Source organism: Calonectris borealis, chromosome 5, assembly GCF_964195595.1.
Source record: "Calonectris borealis chromosome 5, bCalBor7.hap1.2, whole genome shotgun sequence".
Classification (NCBI taxonomy): Eukaryota; Metazoa; Chordata; class Aves; order Procellariiformes; family Procellariidae; genus Calonectris; species Calonectris borealis.
Genome location: NC_134316.1, coordinates 31146851 through 31168867, shown reverse-complemented (window position 1 = coordinate 31168867; position 22017 = coordinate 31146851). Strand labels below are relative to the sequence as shown.

Genomic DNA, 22017 nt, shown 5'->3' with positions numbered 1-22017 from the left:
CATTTAAAAACAATTCTGGAGCCTTCCGTTTTTGTTAATTTTTTTTTTCTTTAAAAAACGTTCTTAAAAAAAGAACATAAATACATATATGTACACACACATATATACACACTGTAGTGAAACCAAACACAACTAAAAGGTAAAGTCAGTCATATTTTCATGCCACGTACCTTATCTGGGAGGAAAAAAGTTACACTCATTTTCCCAGCAGGATTTGTGAAGACCACCTTATCTGTGTGTTTAGTCTCCCTGCAAAAGTACCAGTTGCTCAACTGGGATGCATTTGTTTGAGACACCTTTTATGTGATATGGTAGCTAGAAGGAAGAGCAGTCAGCACTGTGTGACCAAGAAGCTTTCCACTGATTTGAGATGGGAAGTGCTAGAGAGAAGCACGTTAATAGTAAGAGTATGCCAGGACACAGAGTGCTATCCGTTTTAAAATAGATCAATTAACATAGGAGAGATGGACAGCTCTCATAATGTATCCTCAAGCCCACAGAGTTCTTCCACTAGGAATATCTACCAACTGTCTCCTGGCAAATAAATTCTTCCTTAGGATTTCTAAATTAGGGAAGGTTCTTGATCAGGGCTTGTTACACCCTTTTTCAGATGTATTTGATATTTATGTAGACAAGATGCTGGACTACAGTCACCACTCATCTGCTTAGAACAGTTCCTACAATAAAAAGCAAGATGGGGAGTAAGTCTGTTACATCAATCATACCCTAAATGCTAAATGTATTATTAAACACATTTAGACAGCTTTCCATTCAGGTTCTGAGCGCAAGTCCTTTGGGTCTTACTTAAAAAAGAGCAGTAAATCAGTCCTTTCATAAGTTGAGGTGTTTTTGCTAAATGAAAACATTTATTTCAGCACTATCAATTTTTCCCCATCACCAGTACTACAGCTCTTCTGTTCTAAAAGACAAAGAACAAATAAAGGTTTTGGCATATTATACACCCCACAATAAATAAACTAAGACTGTATTAGAGATTATTGTCAATATTCAATAAATGAAGCCTCACTACAGGATTTGATCCACTATGCATTAGTGAACTAAGATGACCATTAAGATTTCAATTGAAGAAAATAAGCAAATATTTTTGGTTTTACCATTTCAATTTTAATACAATTAAAAAAAAAAAAGGTAAATGTTATGCATGGCAATGTTTATTAAACAATCACATTTCATTTAAGCATTAAAATGCAGCAGTCTGGAAAAGCTGCCAGAAACAATGTTTGGCTTCAGAAAAGGCGATTACGAAATTACTTCCAATAAAATTCAAATACTCTCTTGTCTGTTGATTAGTTGAATGCTTTAGACTGGAAGGAACAAAAAGTGCAAATCAGCTGAATGTTACTTTCAAAAGTAAAGTCTTAGTGTCCTACAAGCAGTTACTGAAAGGCCTCACCTCAATCTTCATGATAAAAGACAAAATTCTCCAATTTTTATACAATTATAATTTACTGTAACATTTCAAACAACGTAACATTACTAAAACAAAATTAATTTCAGAATATAACTGCAGTATTCTGCCTACCATGAGCACCTTTTTTTCCTTTTTTTTTTTTTTCTTTTAAAAATCTAATTTGCTTGACATGAGATGGCATGAGATACATTCCTACTGCAAAACTGGAAACTTACATGGAACAATACAGTTACAACCACTTACAGGAACATGTTCCAGCTTAAGGTAATTTATACCTAAACATACTACTATTACATGAAAATCTAAGATTCATATTGCGGTATTCTGTTTCTGCTGATACACTTTCAGGAAAGTGACTCATCACAGAGTAGCTAAATGTTGACCTGCAGCTTAGCCTTTTGCAAAAAGATTGCCTTTTTGCGCATCATCTTTACTGGAGGACTTGTAAAGAAATGGACAAAGGTTAATAGATAACATTTGACATATGGGCAAATTTTAAGCATTTTTTAAATTATTTAAAAAAAATTTTTTTTTTCATTCAATGCAATAATTGAGTGACAGTTTGAAATAAAAAGAGAGTATCTTTCTGGCTCCTAAATCACTTGAGAATCACTTCATATACAGACATAGTGAAAAACAGGGTGATTATCATCTTATAAAGGCTCTAAGAATACACTACAAGGTTAAATTTGTTCTTGTAAAAATCTTTAAAAATACTGTGGAAACATGTTCTTATATGTGGGTACTGCTGCTTGAAACTGAACAGTTGGTTGACATCCAGACAACTATTACAATTTTCCAAAAGCAAAGCAGCTTATAAGCATAATAAACAAATGGTCATTTTGCTAAAATTTAGACCTAATTTAGTAATTTGTAGAATGATACTTTCAAACTTTGCAACACAAAATAATGTAGCCAACAGTAACATACAGGTACACCATTTAATATTTATTATATGCATTTTATATACATTATTTTTCAACAGCTGTACTTTTGCTATGTGGTACAATCTTAAAAATTTGCTGATTCATAGTTTGTAAAACAGAAACCTTACAAAACTCATCAAAACTCGCAAACTGATCAGAAAAGTTTTGTGGAAGACTAGAAAAAATACTTTATTGTATTAATCATGCATTACACAAACAAAATCTTTAGTTACACCATAAACTGAAGCACATCTGAAAATAAAATAAAAGCAGGGAATAACTAGTCAAAACACAGCAGATTTATGAATCTTGAATCAACTACTTTTGTATTCTATTTGAAACGCAAATAAAAATATTTTTCACTCCAAAGTTCTGAAACAAGATTGTTTTTTGGAATCAACTCCACTCCAGGTACTTAACCAGAGGAAAAAGAAATTCTTGGTTTGCAACTTCAGAATTATCAAATGTCCCATTTTCTCATCTATTTCAGACTGTTCAAAAAGAGTGCCATAATAGATATACAGGGCCCTTTAACACACTACATAAAAGGATATAAAGACCAACAAAAAGTGAAATAAATAACAATAGGCCATTAGCAAGATGGGTAATCCTTGATAAATAAATTCGTAAATACAGTAAGATGTACAAAATATCACATAGTGATAGGATGCCAAGATTAATTTTTTTTTTTTTTTTAAAAGAGTTCATTCGGGGGTGTTAACCCCTCTGTGTTTCCTTTGAACACATTTTACAGTCCTTTATTTATGAAGACAGTTATGCGATGATGATGAATTAGCATCCTTATGCAAGGACTTAGCTGAGCTGTATTAGGCAAAAGAAGGGAAGAGTGTGGTTACACGGCAGCGGGTCAGTGAGATCTCTGTGTTTTAGGGTTCTATAATGCAGAAAAACATTATCAATACAATCTTGAGCACTGTTGTGACAGGCTAAATATATAAAAAGACTTATAAAAACTAGAATTTTATCCAAACATTTTGTGCAACTAATGCTAAAATATTTTAAGTTAAATTTCCTTTTCTTTAAAGCAAAATAAAAGTTTAAAAGGGGAATCTGTGGCATTCAACTGATAAACAGAAGATTACTAAGAGATGAAAAGAAAGCTACTCTTGGAGCTCACTTCCCCCCACAAGAGCACCACATTCCTAACCCTAAGGCAGCACACAGAGTCCAAAATAAAGTCTTTTGTAAGATCAGACTCCACGTTTGCTTAAAGACACCTAAAGAACAGACATACGCTCAGTTCATATCCAGTCAAGGCTACAAATACTGGTTTTCTCTTTTGCATTTCTCCCTACCCCCCCAAATACAGTAATTACAGTTAAATGAATGAGCCTGACATTGTTCAGGATGTGGTGGTTTTTCACCAACTTACACCTGCCCCACATAAGAGCCTTCACCCAGGCAGATCAGATGTAGTGTCTTATTGGTAACCTTATAATTGATGGCAGTGACGCATTCCCTCTTTTTTGTCCAAACAGACCTGCTGTTATGATGCAGGTTTGTTCTGCTATGTCACACAAATACTTTGGCAAGGGCATCAGCTCCTGCACTGGCAATATATGCTTTTGACGGATGAAATGCTACATCATAAATTGATTCATCCAGCTTTTTCCTATGAGCTGTTATTTCTTGCACACATGTTTTGCTGTCCAAATTCCATAACCTAATGGAACAATCATGGCCTGTTTAGGAAAAAAAAGAAAAAAAAAAGACAAAAGACAAAGTTAGATTTGTCAGACACTTAAGTGTATCACAAATGCAAAATTTATGAATATATTTACAGAATATGGAAAAAACCTTACTTCCAGACATTAAATAGATTCCATTAGGATCTACAGCTAGACTTGTGACAGCATCCAAATGAGCAACCATAGAATGGATCATTTTACCTAAAAGCAAAATAAACAGTGAATTTCCTGTGAAGTATTGTTTCTTTTAAAAATAACGTTCCCACTAAATGCAATATAGAATAACATGCTTATTTAGATTCTAATAATATCTGAATGATACAATTGCATTAGAAATTATTAAGTTTCAACTGCAGACTCTTGTATAAACATATGGGTAAATGACATACAACTCTCTAAAAGGCATTCCCATTATAAGCGCTCTTTTTATCCGTCTGGCATCTTTACTGGGTAGCAATGACAACAAAGACCAATCCTAAAATGACTGGGTTAGAACCTCAATTTTTAGTCCCTTAAATGTCCTAATACCTGCCCCAGTAGGACAAAGTGTTGACAAAGCTTTGTAAAAAGAGACTTACTGAGTCATCCCAAAGGTCCATCTAACTCTGTTATTACAGGGAAGAAAATAAGAACAGGGCAACTACAAGTGATATTTGCCCAGAATACTCTCCAGCTTCTAATAATTAACTGTTCGGTATGTCACAAACCAGAGGTGTTATCTCTGCATTCAACTACTCTTAATCCATTTCTTTTCAGTGGCCTCCATTCCTGCATTCTTAACAACATCTTTTAGCATCTCATGATGCTTTTTGGAAGGAGTTCCAAAATGTTTAACTGCACATTATAAGAACAACTACCTCTTTCTGTTTTGAACCTGTCACCTGTTGGGGGTTATCAACTGAACCTTAGTTCATGTATTGGAGAAGAGAGCAAATAAATTCCTATAAGACCATGACTAACATGAAGAAGGTATGTCATCTTTGCCCAGTTGTCTGTCTTCCTGAAGAATCTCAGCCTATTTAGTTTCTAAGATTCTTCCTGAAGAAGCTAAAAGCTACTGAAGGTCTCTGATCATCTTTTTAACCATTCTCTGAAACATTTTAATTTGCTTATATCCCTTTTGAGATAAGGGAGACTGGCGTAACACAAAGTACACATGTGGATACACCAAGAATTCATACAAAGGTATTAACAATGATTCTTTTTGCTTATTCCTTTCCCTCCTCTTAACATTCATTTTGCTGTTCTGACTGCTAAGCGCCGAACTGACATTTTCATCTAACCTCTTCTTATAACACCGAGGTTTTACCTTGAGTAAGAACAGTCAGCCCAGTGATTATTATTTTATATTATAAAGTTTGTTTTTCCTTACATGCATCATTTCACATTTATCCACATGGAATTTAATTTGCGTGCTCTTAAGTCTATTAAGATCTTCAGTTCTTCCTTGTCAACCTTCATCTTTAATACCCTGAATTAATGAATGTCAGCAAACTGTCAACATACTGTCCCCTGTCCAGACGATTCATATTATGTTGAACCATTGCTGATCCCTCCAGGACTTGGTAATTTTTTATTTCCCAAAATGACCATTTACTTCTACCTTTTGTTTCCTGTCTTTGACCCAATTATTTGCTTATGCAAGATTTTTCTCCTTATTCTACATCTTTGTTTCTCTAAAGTAATACATTTTAATTTCAGGACAATCATTGCAACACGTTTAATGACCACAATTCAAACATACATTCATGGCAGGTAAGAAGGGGAAAAAATGTCTTAGTTTTTTTGCTTTTAAAAACAAAAAACCCAAGAACACCACACCCCACCCCACCCAAACCAAACACACTTAAAACAGGGGGTTTGCACATGTGCTTACTTGAAGTCAGCTTATGCTGATGGTTTTTTTCTTCCAACTTTGGTAGGGTAACATGCAGGAAGCAACTGATAACTTGATGAACGGGAAATTTATGTTTGTTCTTACAATTATTCCAACCTTTTTGTCATAACAGACTGTGCAGTTTTTCCTTATACCCTTCTTTCCCCTCTTTTTTCCAGATCCTTTTCTGTTGTATAAACTTAATCAGCAACTTTAGTATAGCACAGGATTCCATTACTATAATGACCGTAGGATTATTTCCTGCCCTAATAGGTACTAAGCAATGTTCTTTACTACTGACAGTAAACATAACTGATACATGCTTAGAGTTAAAAGCATGGAAATAATGAAGACAGGAAGAAAATGGCAGACATATTCTATAAATTAGCAAAGTGCTAACTTAAGAGGACCTTCTTGTCCCTCACAACTATGTCTGCCTGTTTTGAGAGAGTATCTTCTGACTGCTGAAGTCACAGTTGCAACAGATATCACTATTTCATAGAAAAAGTACTAAGAGGTTTAATCTTACGAATACCAAAAGTTCTCTTGTGTCAAACTGCATCACTAGTAAGTTTTCTACAAATGGATTCTCCCTATGTCCATCCAGATTTACTTTAAACGTACTCATACATACAAGTTAGGTTCTCTTTATCCTTACCCGTTTTGTTGTCAAAAAATTTGATGTGTCTATCTTCATGTGCTGTAATAGTTACAGGAAGTGTGGGATGACTTACTACCTTGTTAATATGATTATTTGATTGTACACCTGAAAATAAAAATAAAAAAAAAATTCACCTGCCTTAAAGAAGGGATTAAAGTTAAAATAAGAATATTTTAACATTACACTTTAGCTTACTATATTAACTAATATTATATAAACAACATTTTAGGCAGAGCATCAATGAATTTCCTAAGGAATAAATAATAGCTTCTTGCTTTACAGGATGGGGCTAAGCCAGGTATACTCTAGCCAATGTACTGTAAGGTTAAAGCTGTACAAGTGTTTATACACAGGAAAGATTCTTGAGAGCACGAGCAAACAAACCAAGCAAGTACTGCAGGGCAGCACTAGCCAAATGGCATTTAGCACACACCTCTTACACCTCCACATCAAAAAAGATTTAGTTTGGGGGGGGGGGGCGGGGAAAGATAGAATCCGAATAACTGAAGTCAACCTAAGGAATTCGATCACGTCGGATATATTTATGTCTTATTTCAACTTAAAGAAACAATGAATGGTTTAGAACCTCTTTAGAAGGTTTTAGAACACTCTTTAAAAAACATTTTCTTATCTTGATATGCCAGTGTTTTAAGGCTTGTTTCCTTCATTTCTGTGCTTAATTTTTGTTGATTCCATTTAAGATTCTCTCTTCAAACTAGGAAAGGTATTTCTCCAATTTGTAATGTTCTTTCTCACTGTCAATGCCAGTTTTTGCACAAACTACCTAGAATATAGCTTTTATATAGTTCTGTAACCTGTGTTGAAGTCTTTATATAAAGCTACTTAATACTGTAAGTATAATCACTAAGTAAACAGGACTACTTGGAGGGGAGAAACAAATTCTCCCCTTGCATTATTCTTTTAGATCTCATTTCAAAGAAAGGAACGAACAGAAACTGGACCTTTTCCTTATGGAACACCTTCATAGGGTCAAGAAAAGAAGGATCCTCTATCTACAGTTTCATACGATGCATATAATTCTTAAAGAGCCACATCTTCGTAGCACCTTATTTGTAGCAACAGAATTTCTAATATTAAAGGTTCCACAGGAGAGAGTGTTTAATCACAACCTGTGCAGAATTCTACACGGAACTAATATTCTGCTTAATTCACTTATTTACTTATCTTAATATCCTCCATGTCAAGGCTATATAATGAAAACTGTGTTTTAATATGCAATTCAAAAAACTGAATCTTGAGAAACCTTAGTTTAGAGAACAAAAACTGTTGCTTTCGCTCTCTCTAACCGCTTTCAAATCCTGCTAATCCACAATCTTTTCCCTCGTGTCTGTCCCAAGCATCTTTAAGCATCTAACCAACTTTCAAATTGCATGATGCAGGAGAGGAGCAAAACTTTTTCATTTAATTCACCATATAGTAAAACTTGGATAAAGCTACCTCATCCAAGATGGATATTTAATACAGAAGAGCTTTACTTACCAGATTCTATTTGTGATGAAAGCATTACCACTGACTGGGATGTTTCTAAATCATAGATGACTGTACTGCCAGTGTTAAAAGATGCCACCATATGAGCAGGGTCACAACCTATAAAGTCAACTGATGTAGGTATTCCATGCTCTAGAAAGAGAAAAATTTGTCTTTAGAAAGAATGAAACACTTTTAAAATTCTTGACAGTTTAAACATTTAGTTTGTTTTATACTCATACTTTACAGAAGAAATTTGCTCCCTTCTTTAGAGTAATGCTACAGCACCAAGATTTCTCTTTAAAAGATCTTTTCCCTTTAGTCCTGTTACCTAGTTTTGATAAATGGAGATAATGAGCCTGGACGCATCATCAGCTGCCTCATAACCGATTTTCAAAACCACTGTAAAAAACTTACCTTTCTCTCCATTGTAAGTGCAAATACAGGGCATTTTTTCTGGTGGGTTCCATAATCTAATAGTGCCATCTGCTGAACAAGATAGTAGGTGATTCTTTACACCGCTGTAAGCAAGACCCCACACTGCATCTGTGTGAGCAATTAATGTGCCAGCTAGAACGTTTGGCTCTGGGAAAAACAAAAGTTCAGAAATGAAATCCTTTTAGTGAAGAAACATTAAGTAAGTATTTCTTGTACCTTAATATAAATTAAATTCCACATAAAACTGTCATATATTCCCCAAGCCCTTCCTGTTTAAGCAACAGCTAGACTGTTACACAGGAGGTCATTTTGCTGCTGCCAGCTTTCTCAAAAAAACCCAAACCCAAAACAAACAACCAACCACCAAAAAAGAAAAATAAACAAAAACACCCCAGCAAACCAAACCAACCAACCAACAAAACCCCACAAACAATTATATCCCTTTTTCCAGAATGATACACGCTTGTTACCACCTCCTCTCTGAGGCACTTGCTTCTTCCCTCCAAATTCACCATCTTAAAAGATGCTTGGTCACAGCCCTTCCTCTGTACAAGGTGTACAACACCTACCAAAATCAGCTTTCCACTTAAACACTGATGGCTAATGCTGTTTTTACTCAGCGTACTCTGCTGACACAGGGGATGCTCTAAAGCTCTCAAGCACCCTAATAATTGAACAAGATTATTTCTGTTGTGGAACAGGTAAACACATTCTTATTTTCCTCTCCCTGATACTTTATAGTTGTCTTTTATAGAGGGGTTTTTAATCTATTCTCTACTCAAAGGCTGGTAGAGAAGTGAGAGAAAAAGATAAATGGAAAGGAATAAAGCCAGATAAATCACTAACATTTAGTTTTGCAGGAAATTAAAAAACAAGGCGGTCTTGCAACCCAAAACCCTGCTAACAAGCTTTAGGGAGGAAAAACATCCTGTTGGAGCTCTCTCTTTTAAAAATAACTATGTCAGTTGAGTAGAGACAGTTCTGTCTGAGGCTCATGAAAATTATACCAATAATCCTACCTGCATGAACAAATAGGACCATTTTTAGTGATTAGACTGTACTGAATAAATTTTTAGCAGAGAGGCACAATTTGAGCTATATATTGGTTTTAAGGGACAGGGTGTAGCAGTCTTCCTAAATTGGTGCAAGACAGCACTGCTTCCCATCCCTCTCCATCTCACTGCCACAGATTATGCAGTCTGAGTGTTGTATTAGCTCACTCATTACGTTGACACAAGGGAGAGAGGAAGAAATCTTGACTGTCCCGTTCAAACTTCAGTCAACCACAGAACTGCACCCTTAGAGTTACACTAAACACAAAATGCTGATCACCATCAATGGCAGGAGAGTGATGCGCAGATTTCCAAGCAGTTATCAGCTCTTTAATTTTAGAGACATCGGTATGGGAACTGAGATGCAAATCAGAAACACGGGACATAGAATTTGAGTACACTTATCTGAGTTTTCTGAGAATTTCCTATCAGAAGAAATAAATAATCATTCAAAAATTTGGAATTTTGGTTCAAAGTAGTAAGCATGCTTCTTAAAAAATAAGTTATAATTCATTTTTTCTTTACTGTTTAAACCTCAGAAATTGCCAGCCTTCCTATTACAGTTCTGTAAAAAGTATGTCACCAAGGCAAGTGGGAATAAATAATATTTACCACACACAAAACGTTGAAAACACACTATTTAGTTGATAAACAGCAGTTACATTTCACAAAAGCTCTAGAAAACAGATTAGCATCAAGCAGAAAAATAAAGTTGAAGACAATGGTCATGAGTTGTTCATCTTTTAAAAGGTACTCACCATAGGTATCATACGGATCCACATTAGGGCTAGGCATGTTCCACGACTGGATGGTTGCATCAATACCACCACTGAAACACTGTTCTCCATTGGAACTAATTGCCAATGACAATACAGGTCCACTATTGGGAGACAAAGAAAAAGAAGTTTATTGATACTGCCTGGAGGATAAAAGTGAAAATTAGCTATCTACTTTCAAAATAAAATTGGATTGGATTAAGTAGTTAAAAAAAATTCAAACTCCAAAGAAACAATTCTATTAAAACCTTTTGTAAGTCTCAACAAGTGATACCAACTTGTATTAAAATATTCGTAACAAATTAACTAAAACTATCCAAACTATCAAGCAATTCAAAGAACATCATCTTATTTCTCAGAAGGAACAGTAACTAAACCTACAAATGGTGAGTTTTTACAGTGCATCTACGCCAATCTAATAGCTAGCTGTGCTGAAAGAGGTGGTTGTAGCCCCCCTGCAACTATTTTCCCATCTTATTTTAGAAACAGTAACCTATGCTCCAGTAAACTGGTTCAGAAAAATGATCCCAGAAAGAGTACTTTTTGGCCAAGGTTAGACTTTTACTGCTTTAACTTCAACCTGTTTGCTGTGATAGCAGACAAGCACAAGCTGTAGCCCAAAGGAAGCAGCAGATCTACTCCTTTGGACACACTACTAAGTCGCAGTTAACTGTACTGTAAAACCATATCCCCAAAATCAGATCCCTGGCTCATTTGACAGGCCGTGCTCAGGATATAAGGAGTTCACTGGTTGTTTAAGTGTAGATGAGCAAACTAGAATTACATATTTGAAGATGGTGAAAAGGAAGACTACTGGTTGACTCCACCTACGTGTTTGGCAAAGTAAAGAACGAAGCTGGGCTGAAAGGGGATGTTGCTCAAAGCCTGCCTGAGGGGAAAAAATAGTAAAATTAATTTGTTACCAGTTTCATTGGAAGTCACAGGGTGGGGATCAGTTCTGTATCAGAATTTCCCCAAACCTTACCTTTTGGTATTCAGTAACAAAAGCCCAAATAATAGCCCAAATTTAGATAGAGAAAGATCTGAAGGAGAATTCAGTTGGTCAGTGACCCTCTATCACTCAAAAGAACACTTGTTCTTGAGGACAGATTAGTCACCCAGCCCTAGGGAAGAGTGTTTTTACACTTTAGCTAATAAGTGCAAAAATAAGACATTACGTTCTATCAAGTAAGTGGCTTAAGGGAAGGAGGAGGGTGATGATAGTATGTGTAAATTTCTTAACACAAACTGCTAATTTCTTTTTTTTTTTTTCTTTTTTTTTTCTTTCTTTTTGATCAAGGCCAGTACAGGAAGTGTTATCCACTTCAACGCTTATCAAAGAGCTCTTGTGAAGCTTACCTGCTAACTGGGTTGGAGACTGGATCTTTAGTTATATAAGCAAAGTACACTCAAACTACTGTGATTGGCTACGGACTGCACATTTTTGTCTTGCCTTCGTATTGGAAGGAAGCAGAATTCAAAATTAGCAACTGAAACTCAGGCAGTAACAAAGTAGTTAACGCAAGTTGAAAAATCACCAGGAGTTCTACAAGTCCCAGCTCAACTTGCAAGTTTTACTAACAATTGTTTAATTCAGGTTAGCTTACTGCCACCATCTGCCACAAAGATGCCTCCTTGTTTCGGACTAGTTTGTGCAATCTGCTTTCCTAAGATCTTGGGCTGGACCGCAATCAGAAATGAGAATATTTGTTGCGGTGTGTAATGAACCACCATCTGCACACAAAGCAGGCAAACTTGAAATGGGAAAGGAGGAAGCCTGGGTTGACATTGCAAGAAAACTGACTGTAGCTATCAGAACTTTACTCAGGTATTAATCAGCTTTTTGATTACAACAATTATGTCACTGATTTTCATGTTACCCCAGACGTGAGAGGCATGTGCATGAATTAATACCCATGCCCTATCTACTACTTTGGCCTATCCTGGCACTGAAATTTTCTCTCTTACTATTGTTCAAGCCCCTAAAAAAATTCAGAACCCTCCTAGTCACTTGCTTGATCTCCTGATTTTTCACTCATTGAAACCGCATTCAGTGGGGGTTTTTTTTGGTCCTGACGATTACATCTGTACTTTTAATTTCTCAGACCTTTATCTGAAGATACTAGGTAAGACTAATAAATTCCACCTTATTTATCTTCTTCACATATTATATATAAAATTCACAGTCCAAGACATCGGCGTTACTCAGGTGATTTCATTGTTGTCTTCTACAATCTCTCCTTTCCATTGCAAATAACCACATTTGCCATTTTCTGTTCTTCTTGTTTTACCATGGACTGTGCAATTCATGACAGGGACTCAGTCTTTACCTGTTTTTACAAAGTATAACAGACCTTGTCTATATGATGTAAAAATGGAATACATTTGTGGCTTTTAAACTGAAGCGTCTTATGAATCCATGAGATAACGACAATACATTTATCAAGCATTAATTATGTCAGTCACTTACATGTGGGCCCTAAATGTGTAGATGGGTTCTACATCTAAAGAGGCACTCCTGAAAGAGAAAGGAAGAGTTATTACACTATATGAAATATCTACTGAAAAACTCTGAAAACATTTAAGAGTTTAACCAATTTCAAAGGCATTTAAAACAAAATTGATGTTTTATAAAAACCCATATACTTGCTTTTTGGCAGGAACTGTTTTCTGCAAATTCCAAAGTTTTAGAGTATGGTCCTCAGAGGCTGTAACCAGCACAGGCTCTACAGGATGAAAAGCTAATGCCCGCACTCCATCAAAATGACTGCGTAGCGTATACTTAGGGTTCCATGTCTTTCGGAAGGCATCTTTATTAGCTGGCAGCTTAAAAAAAAGGGAAGGACAAGAGTCATTTTATCTTGGGTTTAAAGATATGTATAATATGTATCTCCCTGTATTTTAGGGCAACACACTATTTTTGATTCAGCTAATGTATGTTCAATCTTAAGTTTGCATTTATCTATTGATCCATTTACGACTCCCTCTCTGGCATGCAAGGTAGTCTGCAAATTTTTCTATTGTAATAGTTTCTTTTGTCCCAGAGTGGAATGGAGTACAATGCTGAATACACAGACAAGAAGCCTTGATTTTCAAAAACTGGTTTTAGTCCTTTTATGCAATGATACTTTAATTCTTCTTCCCTGAAGAAAGAAAAAGGTTCCATTGCTTATCATGTTCTCTGCACCCAAGGAAGAGAATACAACTGTCAAAAACTCATTTATCACTTAAACACAATAAAAATGAGCTTCAGGTCCCTAGTGAGTGTGATCTTCCTCAGTGAGTTACTTGACTGAGAATAACCAGAAACATACGTAATTCCTGAAGACTTCTACACGTGAAGGTAAGTACACAGAAATAGGTAATCCAAATTTCAATACACATTTGTCATGATTTTAAACATAAGTCTTTAATGAGTTTTAAATATATTTGTGAGACAATAACTTAGTTACTATGTGAAGCAATATATACAAACTTTATGTTTATATATTGTGAACATCCTATTCATACTCTTAACCTATAGACTGCTAGGCTAAAATACAAAAATTAAAGCTGCTTAATATTAATTACAGGTAACTCAGAAAAGTTATCAGAAAACCTCAAACTCTTCTAGTGACTGCAAGAGACAAATTTAGAGCTTTGAATACAATTTATATTATGGAGAGAGTAGACCCTTAAAAGACTACATCCCACTTGTCTCCTTAGAACTCCTTCATAAGGAGAAATACACGTGCAGGTATTTCTCTCTTCCTCTCAAGTAATTATAAAGGGAGTTTAGAAAACTGACATTAGTCAGATCACCAAAATTAGCAAACTAGGAATGAATGGCAACTAATCCTATCCTCTGCCTTACACACTATTCATCATGTAATTGTTACAGCATGTTTCTCAACAGTAGGCCAGAATCTCTCGGTATCCCAAGTTACTTTCAGCAACACTATTAAGAGATTAAAATCTCCCATAGCTAATAAAATCTTACTACGTTATATCTGTCAGGACTGAAAATAAAAATCAGATCATAACATAACATATACTGTAATAAGCATTCTTGGACCAAATCTATATCCTGGACTGAATTACCACTACTCACTCAAACTAAATCTGATTCTATCTAATCAAAATAAATAGAAAGGCTCAGACAATAAAATTTACTGTTCTGAGTTACAGATGTGCAGACATTTGCTTTTCCCTTGCACTAATGTAAATTTCTGGCCTAAGTGCAAGCTATGCCAAATTCAGATCAAGCAACAGAAACTTGTTATATCAGACATGTAACCTGGATTTTTTTTTTTTAAATACCATCCAACAAATACATTTCTTAACAAAGCATTTTGTTTCCAATCTTCCTACTTCAGAGTATACCAAATACCACAATATTTTTATTGAGATTTAAGTTGTTTAGCACTACACTGCATATTATATACAAGCTTCATAAAAAGAATAATCTTTTGTTTCAGGGAACAGAGTGGAATTCTGGAGTTCTACATTACACTTGAGAGATTTCAGCCCAAACTGCATATTTATTCACCTCCCCATCGAAAGTGGATAAGAGAAAAAAAAAAAAAAAGAAGAAACAACCCTGTATTTTTCTAGGAGAGTCACTTGATATTTGTAATCCTCATTATGTAATGTATTCATCCACCTGGCTAACTCATGTTGCCTCATGCACTTGTGGTGAGCTGAGGCTTAGAGAAATTAAAGCCAAACATTTGAAATAACAATGGTTAATTTTAGCACACGTTATGTCCCAGATTAGACAGAAGACCTTGATTCTTCGGGTGCGATGTGCATCCACACCACACGGATTTCTATTACAGTTGTGATGAAGAGTCATTCAGGAAAACCAGGACTGAATACAGTGGTCCTTATTTTTCAAAAAAAGGAAAAGAGTTCATTAAATCTTTTTTGTTAAAATGGCTGTTGCAATGGTAATTTCATTCTCAGGAGTTCAGAGGAATCTGCTAAAACGCAAGGTACAGAATTTACAGAAGTTACGAAAAACAAGGTACATTTCCTATCTTAAGTATACCTTTAAACCTTAATTTTTTAAAACCGACTTGAACATCTTGGTTCTTTTAGAAGACACCACGTACACCTTCCTAGAAATCTAGTTATATATAAGCCAATTTTTTTTTAATTTAATTCTTTTCCCCAATCCATGTTTCCAATGAATCTTGACATCCATACTGCAAGAGTAAGAGAACTGACACATCTTTAAAAAGAGATCCTTGCAACCTCTAAGAAAAAAATGCTAACCGGTAGTATATTTCCGAAAAAAAAACCACCTCAGAAAAACACAGTCAAGGACCTGGAAAAGGGATTTGCTGATTACAAAGGGTAAATGGGAGATACAAAATGGGCCAGAGGTATAATGGAAAAGAAGTAAATTGTGACACTGTATATCAGTATTCTAAAGTTGACATCTCAAAAGCCTCTCAAAACAGAAGGCATGGACACACTGCCCCATTGAGTCTTAACGGTCTACTGTAAATGCTGAAAGATAAAGAAAGTTGTGAAAAGACAGACTATGGAACCATACAGCTTCACTAGCTCCTTCTCCCTTTTTCCCTAAACTTTGGTGGACTTTACTAACAGGACCAAGAAGGATCAGCTAAATCCTTGATCCTAGTCCCCTGTCAGCAAACAGCCACAGAGTAGATGCTTAGAATAGTAGGGTATACCAAAAACAAGAGTTGTTGTTCCCCAGCCTGAAACCACCCACCAACATCCAAACAAAAACCTCTGCCTAGGTCAGGAGACACAAAACACTTTACATATCCTAAAAACCAAAATCTCCTTAAACTTAGAGCAAAATAAAAAAAACATACAAACCATACACCACAAGAAATTGCTAAACAGATTAGAGTGGCAATCAGAATTGGAAATGCCTGCTTTATAATACTTGCTCAATATGTCCTAATAAAAATCCCTTTTTACCTTCGTTTTGTCTGTCTGTATGGGAACACAGGCAAGCAACCTATTCATTCTGCCTTGTAAACCACCAGCAAACTAGACTGAAAGAAACTACACCTAAGCTAAACAAAAAAAAAACCCCAAAACCCCAAAAAAACAAACAAGGAAAAAAAAAACACCACCACACCAGGGAAGGAACTCTTCCTTGCCCCTGCAGTCAACAGAATCCTTAAAGCATAGTAAGGAGACCTGTATTTCCTCATCTCAATCAACTACTCACCTACAGCAAAGAGGAACTAGAAAGCAATAATTAATAACTGTAGTCAGTCTTTTAATGTTTTAATGTTATTTTTTTCTTGATAATGTTGTGACTGATTGGAGATTTCCAAATTTAGATGCTCTGATAAACAAGGACTTTCCATTTCACAGCCAGTCCTACAGCAGAAAACCACCACCATCCTGTGCAGCTACAGAATCCAAGAATATACAATGGGAGCATTTGGTTTGGTAACAATATTACACCCTCAGGGTACAAACAACTACATGCACTGAGGTAAATATAAAGAACTAGGTATGAAAAAAGACATGACTTGAGATGACTGTACCATATTACAGTATCTACCGCTTAGATGACTAGTATTGTGGACAACTTGTGCACTACATCATTCATATACAGAAAAATTTTCAGCTATAGTTGAAATTCTTAAGATTTAAAACTTAATCCCCATCCTGTCCACATATCCTCTGCTTTGCAAAATACAACACTCATCAAGGAGTGATACATGAAAGCTAGTGGAACCCTGTTGTGGCTTTATTTATTCAGGCACTATAATGGCTCACACAAGCTATCTGAAGAGCATGGATCTACTGCAGCAAAATGCAAGAAGTGGGAATATTAAGTGTTTTGGGTTTTTTTTTTGTTGTTGTTGTTTTACTTAAACGTTAACTTAACATTATCTGCTTATCTGGAGATTTACTGGAAAAGGAGGTGGCTTCAGCTAAGCTCATAGGGGCATGAGGTTAAGATGTCCTACAAGTACTGTATTACAGGCACAAGGTAAGACATGGTCTTACTGCACTGCAGATCCACAGTTACGTGGAAACAACTTCAGAAATAAAGAACTATCACGGAATTTTTAACCTGAAGGAACATTGTGATGGAGGACTAATAGCATCTGAAATTCAGTCTCTTAGATCCATGACAGGACAGAGATTCCCTTCTTAAATAAAAATATCAAAACAATCCTTTCCATCTGTATTATTTGACACTTCAAGTTTACCTTTTCTGACACACAAAGAAGTCAGAAGGACTACATATTCTTCAGATATGCTTTAAAAGAGAGTAGATACGCCAAGAGCATTGGGAAAGGAGGACTGGGTAGGAAGCACGAAAACCAAGTGACAATTATGGTCAATCACTTCTCATTCCTATTTGGTGAATGATCCAGTAAGAAAGCAAAAATTTATTTCTATCTGTTGTCTCCTGTATCAGGCAGATATTAAAGCATGAGATAACCTCTCCCCACACACTTCCCAAAACAAGGTGTAATTGAAGAGCCTCTAACAAAGGGTCTCGATGAGAAAATTTTGAAAATTCAACTACACTGAAGCAGTAAGATCATCTTCATCTACAGGATCACTGACACCTTCAAACCTTCAACAAATTTGTGAGGTACTGCCTTCTGCTGCAAATTCCTTATTAGCTCAGGCTGTATTTCATATTTGCGTATTTATCACCTCTATTCTCTGCTTCAAGTTTCCCAAGAGCAAAGGCAACTCCAAGTTCTATTGTGCTCTTTGCACAATAAAAACTGTATTGTCAGGTTTGTCACAAGTACCACAGATTCTCCTGAAACAGTTTCATCAGTTGGTGTCAATTACATTACTCACCGTAACGCTTCCTGAGTTTGTCTTGCCTCACCTGTAAATACTCCTCCTTCTTGGAATGAGCAAGGAGGAGTATTTTTTATGAAGAAGCCGTATTTCACAAAAGACAATAATATACTGCAAAGTTGCAATGTTGCAGTCAAGCATGACGTTTTCCTCAAAACCAGTCTTGCTTCTGAAAGTCTCTCACAGGCCATCTTCTACGTACCAACTTTCCCTACACTACTGGAGTTCTTCAAGGAGACATCACAAATTCCTTCTTTTACATCAAAGACATTCTTGCAATCTCTTTAGCATAGAAAGAGGTATGGCATATATTTGCCATTATGGCATCAGAACATATTAATGATTGCAGTATTTTGAGCTAAGATACTTCTAGCTCAGCATCAGCCTCTGGCAGTAGCTAACACCAACCAAAAATGCCTAAGAAAAAGTACAAGAACAGCGATGCTTCTTCTTACTGTTCTTCCAGACTGCTATCATTTCAGGCCAGGAACTTCTTGTTCCTTCTATGTATATAGTAATTCTCAATGGAGAGCTAATTGGAGAACAGATAATAATGATTCATAACAGAGATATAGAGTATTCTGCTGCTACTGGAGTTGTACAGATACTGGAATTTATGCTATTAGTTGTGATTGATAATCATTCTCGTGGCATTAAAAATAGCCATCCAAGAATGGAGCCATGCAAAATACAGTATTGCAGACCTACCCTAAGGGTCACCATACTAATTAGTCCATGCATTAATTGTCCAGCATACAGGCTAACTTGGGATTTTGGTGGGCAGAAAGGGAAAGAAGGTTGCTTAACAAATATTTTAGATTTTTAAAAGAAAAAAGAATCAGAAAATTCTGTGGTTACGAACATGTGCCTTAAGAGCCAAATGTCGTCACATTACCTTTATAAATTTAATGAAGGGCAAGTGTAACCCAACAGACCTTGATATTCCAAAGTTCTGAACTCGGGAATAGGACAGACATGGAATGCAATGCAACTGCAAAAACAATTTGTGTTCTAATCTCACAACTGTAGCTGCCTCACTACTGAAAGTATACCATTTAGTTTTTTTGATGCCTCATATTTACTGTCAGTAAAATGGGAATAACATTTAAATAACATAGAATAATCAACCGACAAGTTCAGAAGCTTGATTTGAGATTCTAAACTGCTTTAAAATAAGTATTTTTCCTCATGCAAGTTAGCATTAAACCAAACTTTTCTTAATTCTTTGATGAAGATACAGACAGGAGCATTTAGAAGTTATTCAACCAAGTAAATACAGCTCTATGTAAAACAAACCCCCAAACTAATCAACTTCATAATTCCCAGGGGAATTTACTACTAGTTAGGAGTAGTAGTTAGGAACATCCAGTTCTGGATGTTTCAAATTTAAGCTGCCTTAAAGCATTTACAATTGAAGCTTTTGAAAAACTTTTCTTTGAATTCCACTTGTTCATAGTTTTCATTGAAACTTAAAAAAAAAAGTGATAACTTTCTAAACAATTGTACGTGACCCTCAAGTCAGACACATTTTACATGGGATTGCACAAGAGATTAGCTAGACAGAAGGCAAAATCCTGAGAAAGTTAAGATGCAAAGAGCTGAAATTGAACTCTGGTATTAAGTTATCTGATTTCCCAGAAATGTTATGTCATTTGACATGAAACAGACAACCTGAAGATTAATCTTTACTGTGAACAGGACAATATATTATACAAATTTAGAAAGTACTCCAAATATTTAAAAAAGCTCTTTCATTTATTTTTATACAGTCCAGTAATAGAAGGATGGATAATTAACATTTTCATTTGTTATTCAGGAAATAGAGCTATGTAACATAACGCCCTGCAATAACCGAGAAATGTAAGTATTAGCTTTTACTTCATTACAGCAATTAATAATCCTACCAGTTATAAATACTGAAGGACAACTATGATTAAAAAAACAGGTGTGTAGTCACACACAAGTATTTTCAGACCCTGTAAAAAACTATAAACAATTTATTTCTTCACTTTGCAGATTCTAAGATTTTAATAAAATCCCTAGTAATGGTTTCCAGTACAAACACCATGTATCCAACTTGAAAAGTTATAGAAACAGGGAGGTACCTTACCAGCAACAACAATAAAAACGAAACAAACAACCACAACCCAAAACAAGACACTTTAAATACAATACAATATGTAAGACTTACCTGAACACTTCCCTAACCAGCCATCAAATGTTACTAGCCAACAAAAAAATGCATATAACACTATTGGTAGTAGCTTAATGAACATGGTCAAAGGAATGTCAGAACACTCTGGATTACAATAAAAGCACACCCTAAAAGCTTATATCTGAAATATATTACTATATATAGCCTATGCTGTTAACACTACATAAACACAAAGAGGAGATAATATTTGTGTTTTATGCCAGGTCTTTTCAATACTCCATATCAGTATATAATTGCCATTTTTGTTCAAACAAATTCATGTTAAGATGTCAATCTGTATTTTATATTGTAACACATTCCCCCAGTGACAAAATCTGAATTAAGTTATCTAAGTAGAAAACAAACAAGTCATCTCACTTAATTTTGATTACCCGAATTTCTTAGCCCATTCACACAGTGCTCCCTCCTCCTCCCAAGTAATAGTTTTTGCTAATGAAACCTCTGTTCTCTGCATCTGTAATGTTCAGGGTGAGGGAGAGGGGACCCAGCTATTATCGATTAAATTAAACTGTATGAAGAATTTTAAAATAAAATTGCACTTACATCATAACTATAGTCTGCATCATTTGTTACTGTCAAGTCTGCAAGGTCTCCAAGGCCCAGTACACTTAACAACACATCATCAGAACCCATAATAAATGACTTGCCTCCTCCGGGTGGAAATGTTATTGGCTCAGCTACAAAGAACAAAACAGTTTCTTTAAGTCTCAGTGTAATAATTCAAACTGATAAAAAACTGCATTATTCATCACTTAAAAGCAAAGCAGAGTTTAAAACTGAACTTTTATGTACTACATACTGCCCCAACTAAAAAAAAAAAGAGAGCATGACGACACGCACACATGTGCAAACACACACACATATATTAAATAAACAATTCTTATATCATGCTTTGTCATTTGATTTCAACTTACTTTACAGAGGTGTTCAATACTACTGACAAGTGACCTGACTGACATTACTTTACATTGCAATACCAAATGTACATCCTAGGTCTCCAAATTCTCAGCTAAATATTTCATTCACTACACCATGCTATCTGCCTTCTATCCATTTGCAAATAAGTCTCTCTGCTGTATACTAGTCAGATATCTCTACTTGCATGTGTAAGTATTTTTTATCTCTCAGGCTAAAGAAAAGTAACTAGGACCAGGTGTAAAGTTATAGATGTCTGGCATCATTGCTGTGGCTACGCAAAGAGGAGCCAACCCAGCTAAATTAAAAAAAAAAATCATTCTCAAGAATAAAACAAGTTCTAATGCTTGAGAACTACTGTACTATTAAAAAAATGTAACATTAGCATAGGCAACACAACTGTATATGAGAATCTAAGAGGATCATCTATGTAAGAATAAAGACTGCTGTTCCTACAATTGCATAAAAAGAGCAAATAGTATTCTAACTATGCACAACCACCTCTTTTTAAAACATTCAGAACCCATACAAAGGTCTTGACTCATCGGAATGCTACATTAAATTAACAGCCCAAAATAGCTTACCATGCCCTTATATGAATAAGCTTTTAATTTCCGTTAATATTTTACTAAAACTCTCAATTTGACAGTCTATTCCAAACCACTTATATTTCAGAAAAAGCCATATTCCTAGAAAACACCTAATTATTTTCCATGTTCCCAC

At 35.4% G+C, this 22017-nt stretch overlaps 1 protein-coding gene across 5 annotated transcripts in view; it reads right to left on the bottom strand.

Annotated features, from left to right (window-relative positions):
* Positions 1-846: 846 nt before the first annotated feature.
* Positions 847-22017, bottom strand: part of STRN3 (striatin 3) — a 68620-nt gene continuing 47449 nt past the window's right edge. For 4 of the 5 annotated variants that reach the window (XM_075151730.1, XM_075151732.1, XM_075151735.1 and 1 more), the window contains 9 exons: positions 20923-21056; positions 13009-13184; positions 12829-12876; positions 10341-10462; positions 8510-8677; positions 8105-8245; positions 6602-6709; positions 4182-4268; positions 847-4061 (listed from right to left, as the gene is read on the bottom strand). In XM_075151730.1, coding sequence (XP_075007831.1) covers positions 3892-4061; positions 4182-4268; positions 6602-6709; positions 8105-8245; positions 8510-8677; positions 10341-10462; positions 12829-12876; positions 13009-13184; positions 20923-21056 — 1154 coding nt within the window. In that variant the 3' untranslated portion in view covers positions 847-3891. The remainder of the gene's footprint in view (positions 4062-4181; positions 4269-6601; positions 6710-8104; positions 8246-8509; positions 8678-10340; positions 10463-12828; positions 12877-13008; positions 13185-20922; positions 21057-22017) is intronic. The other variant, XM_075151731.1, reaches the window with a different exon arrangement.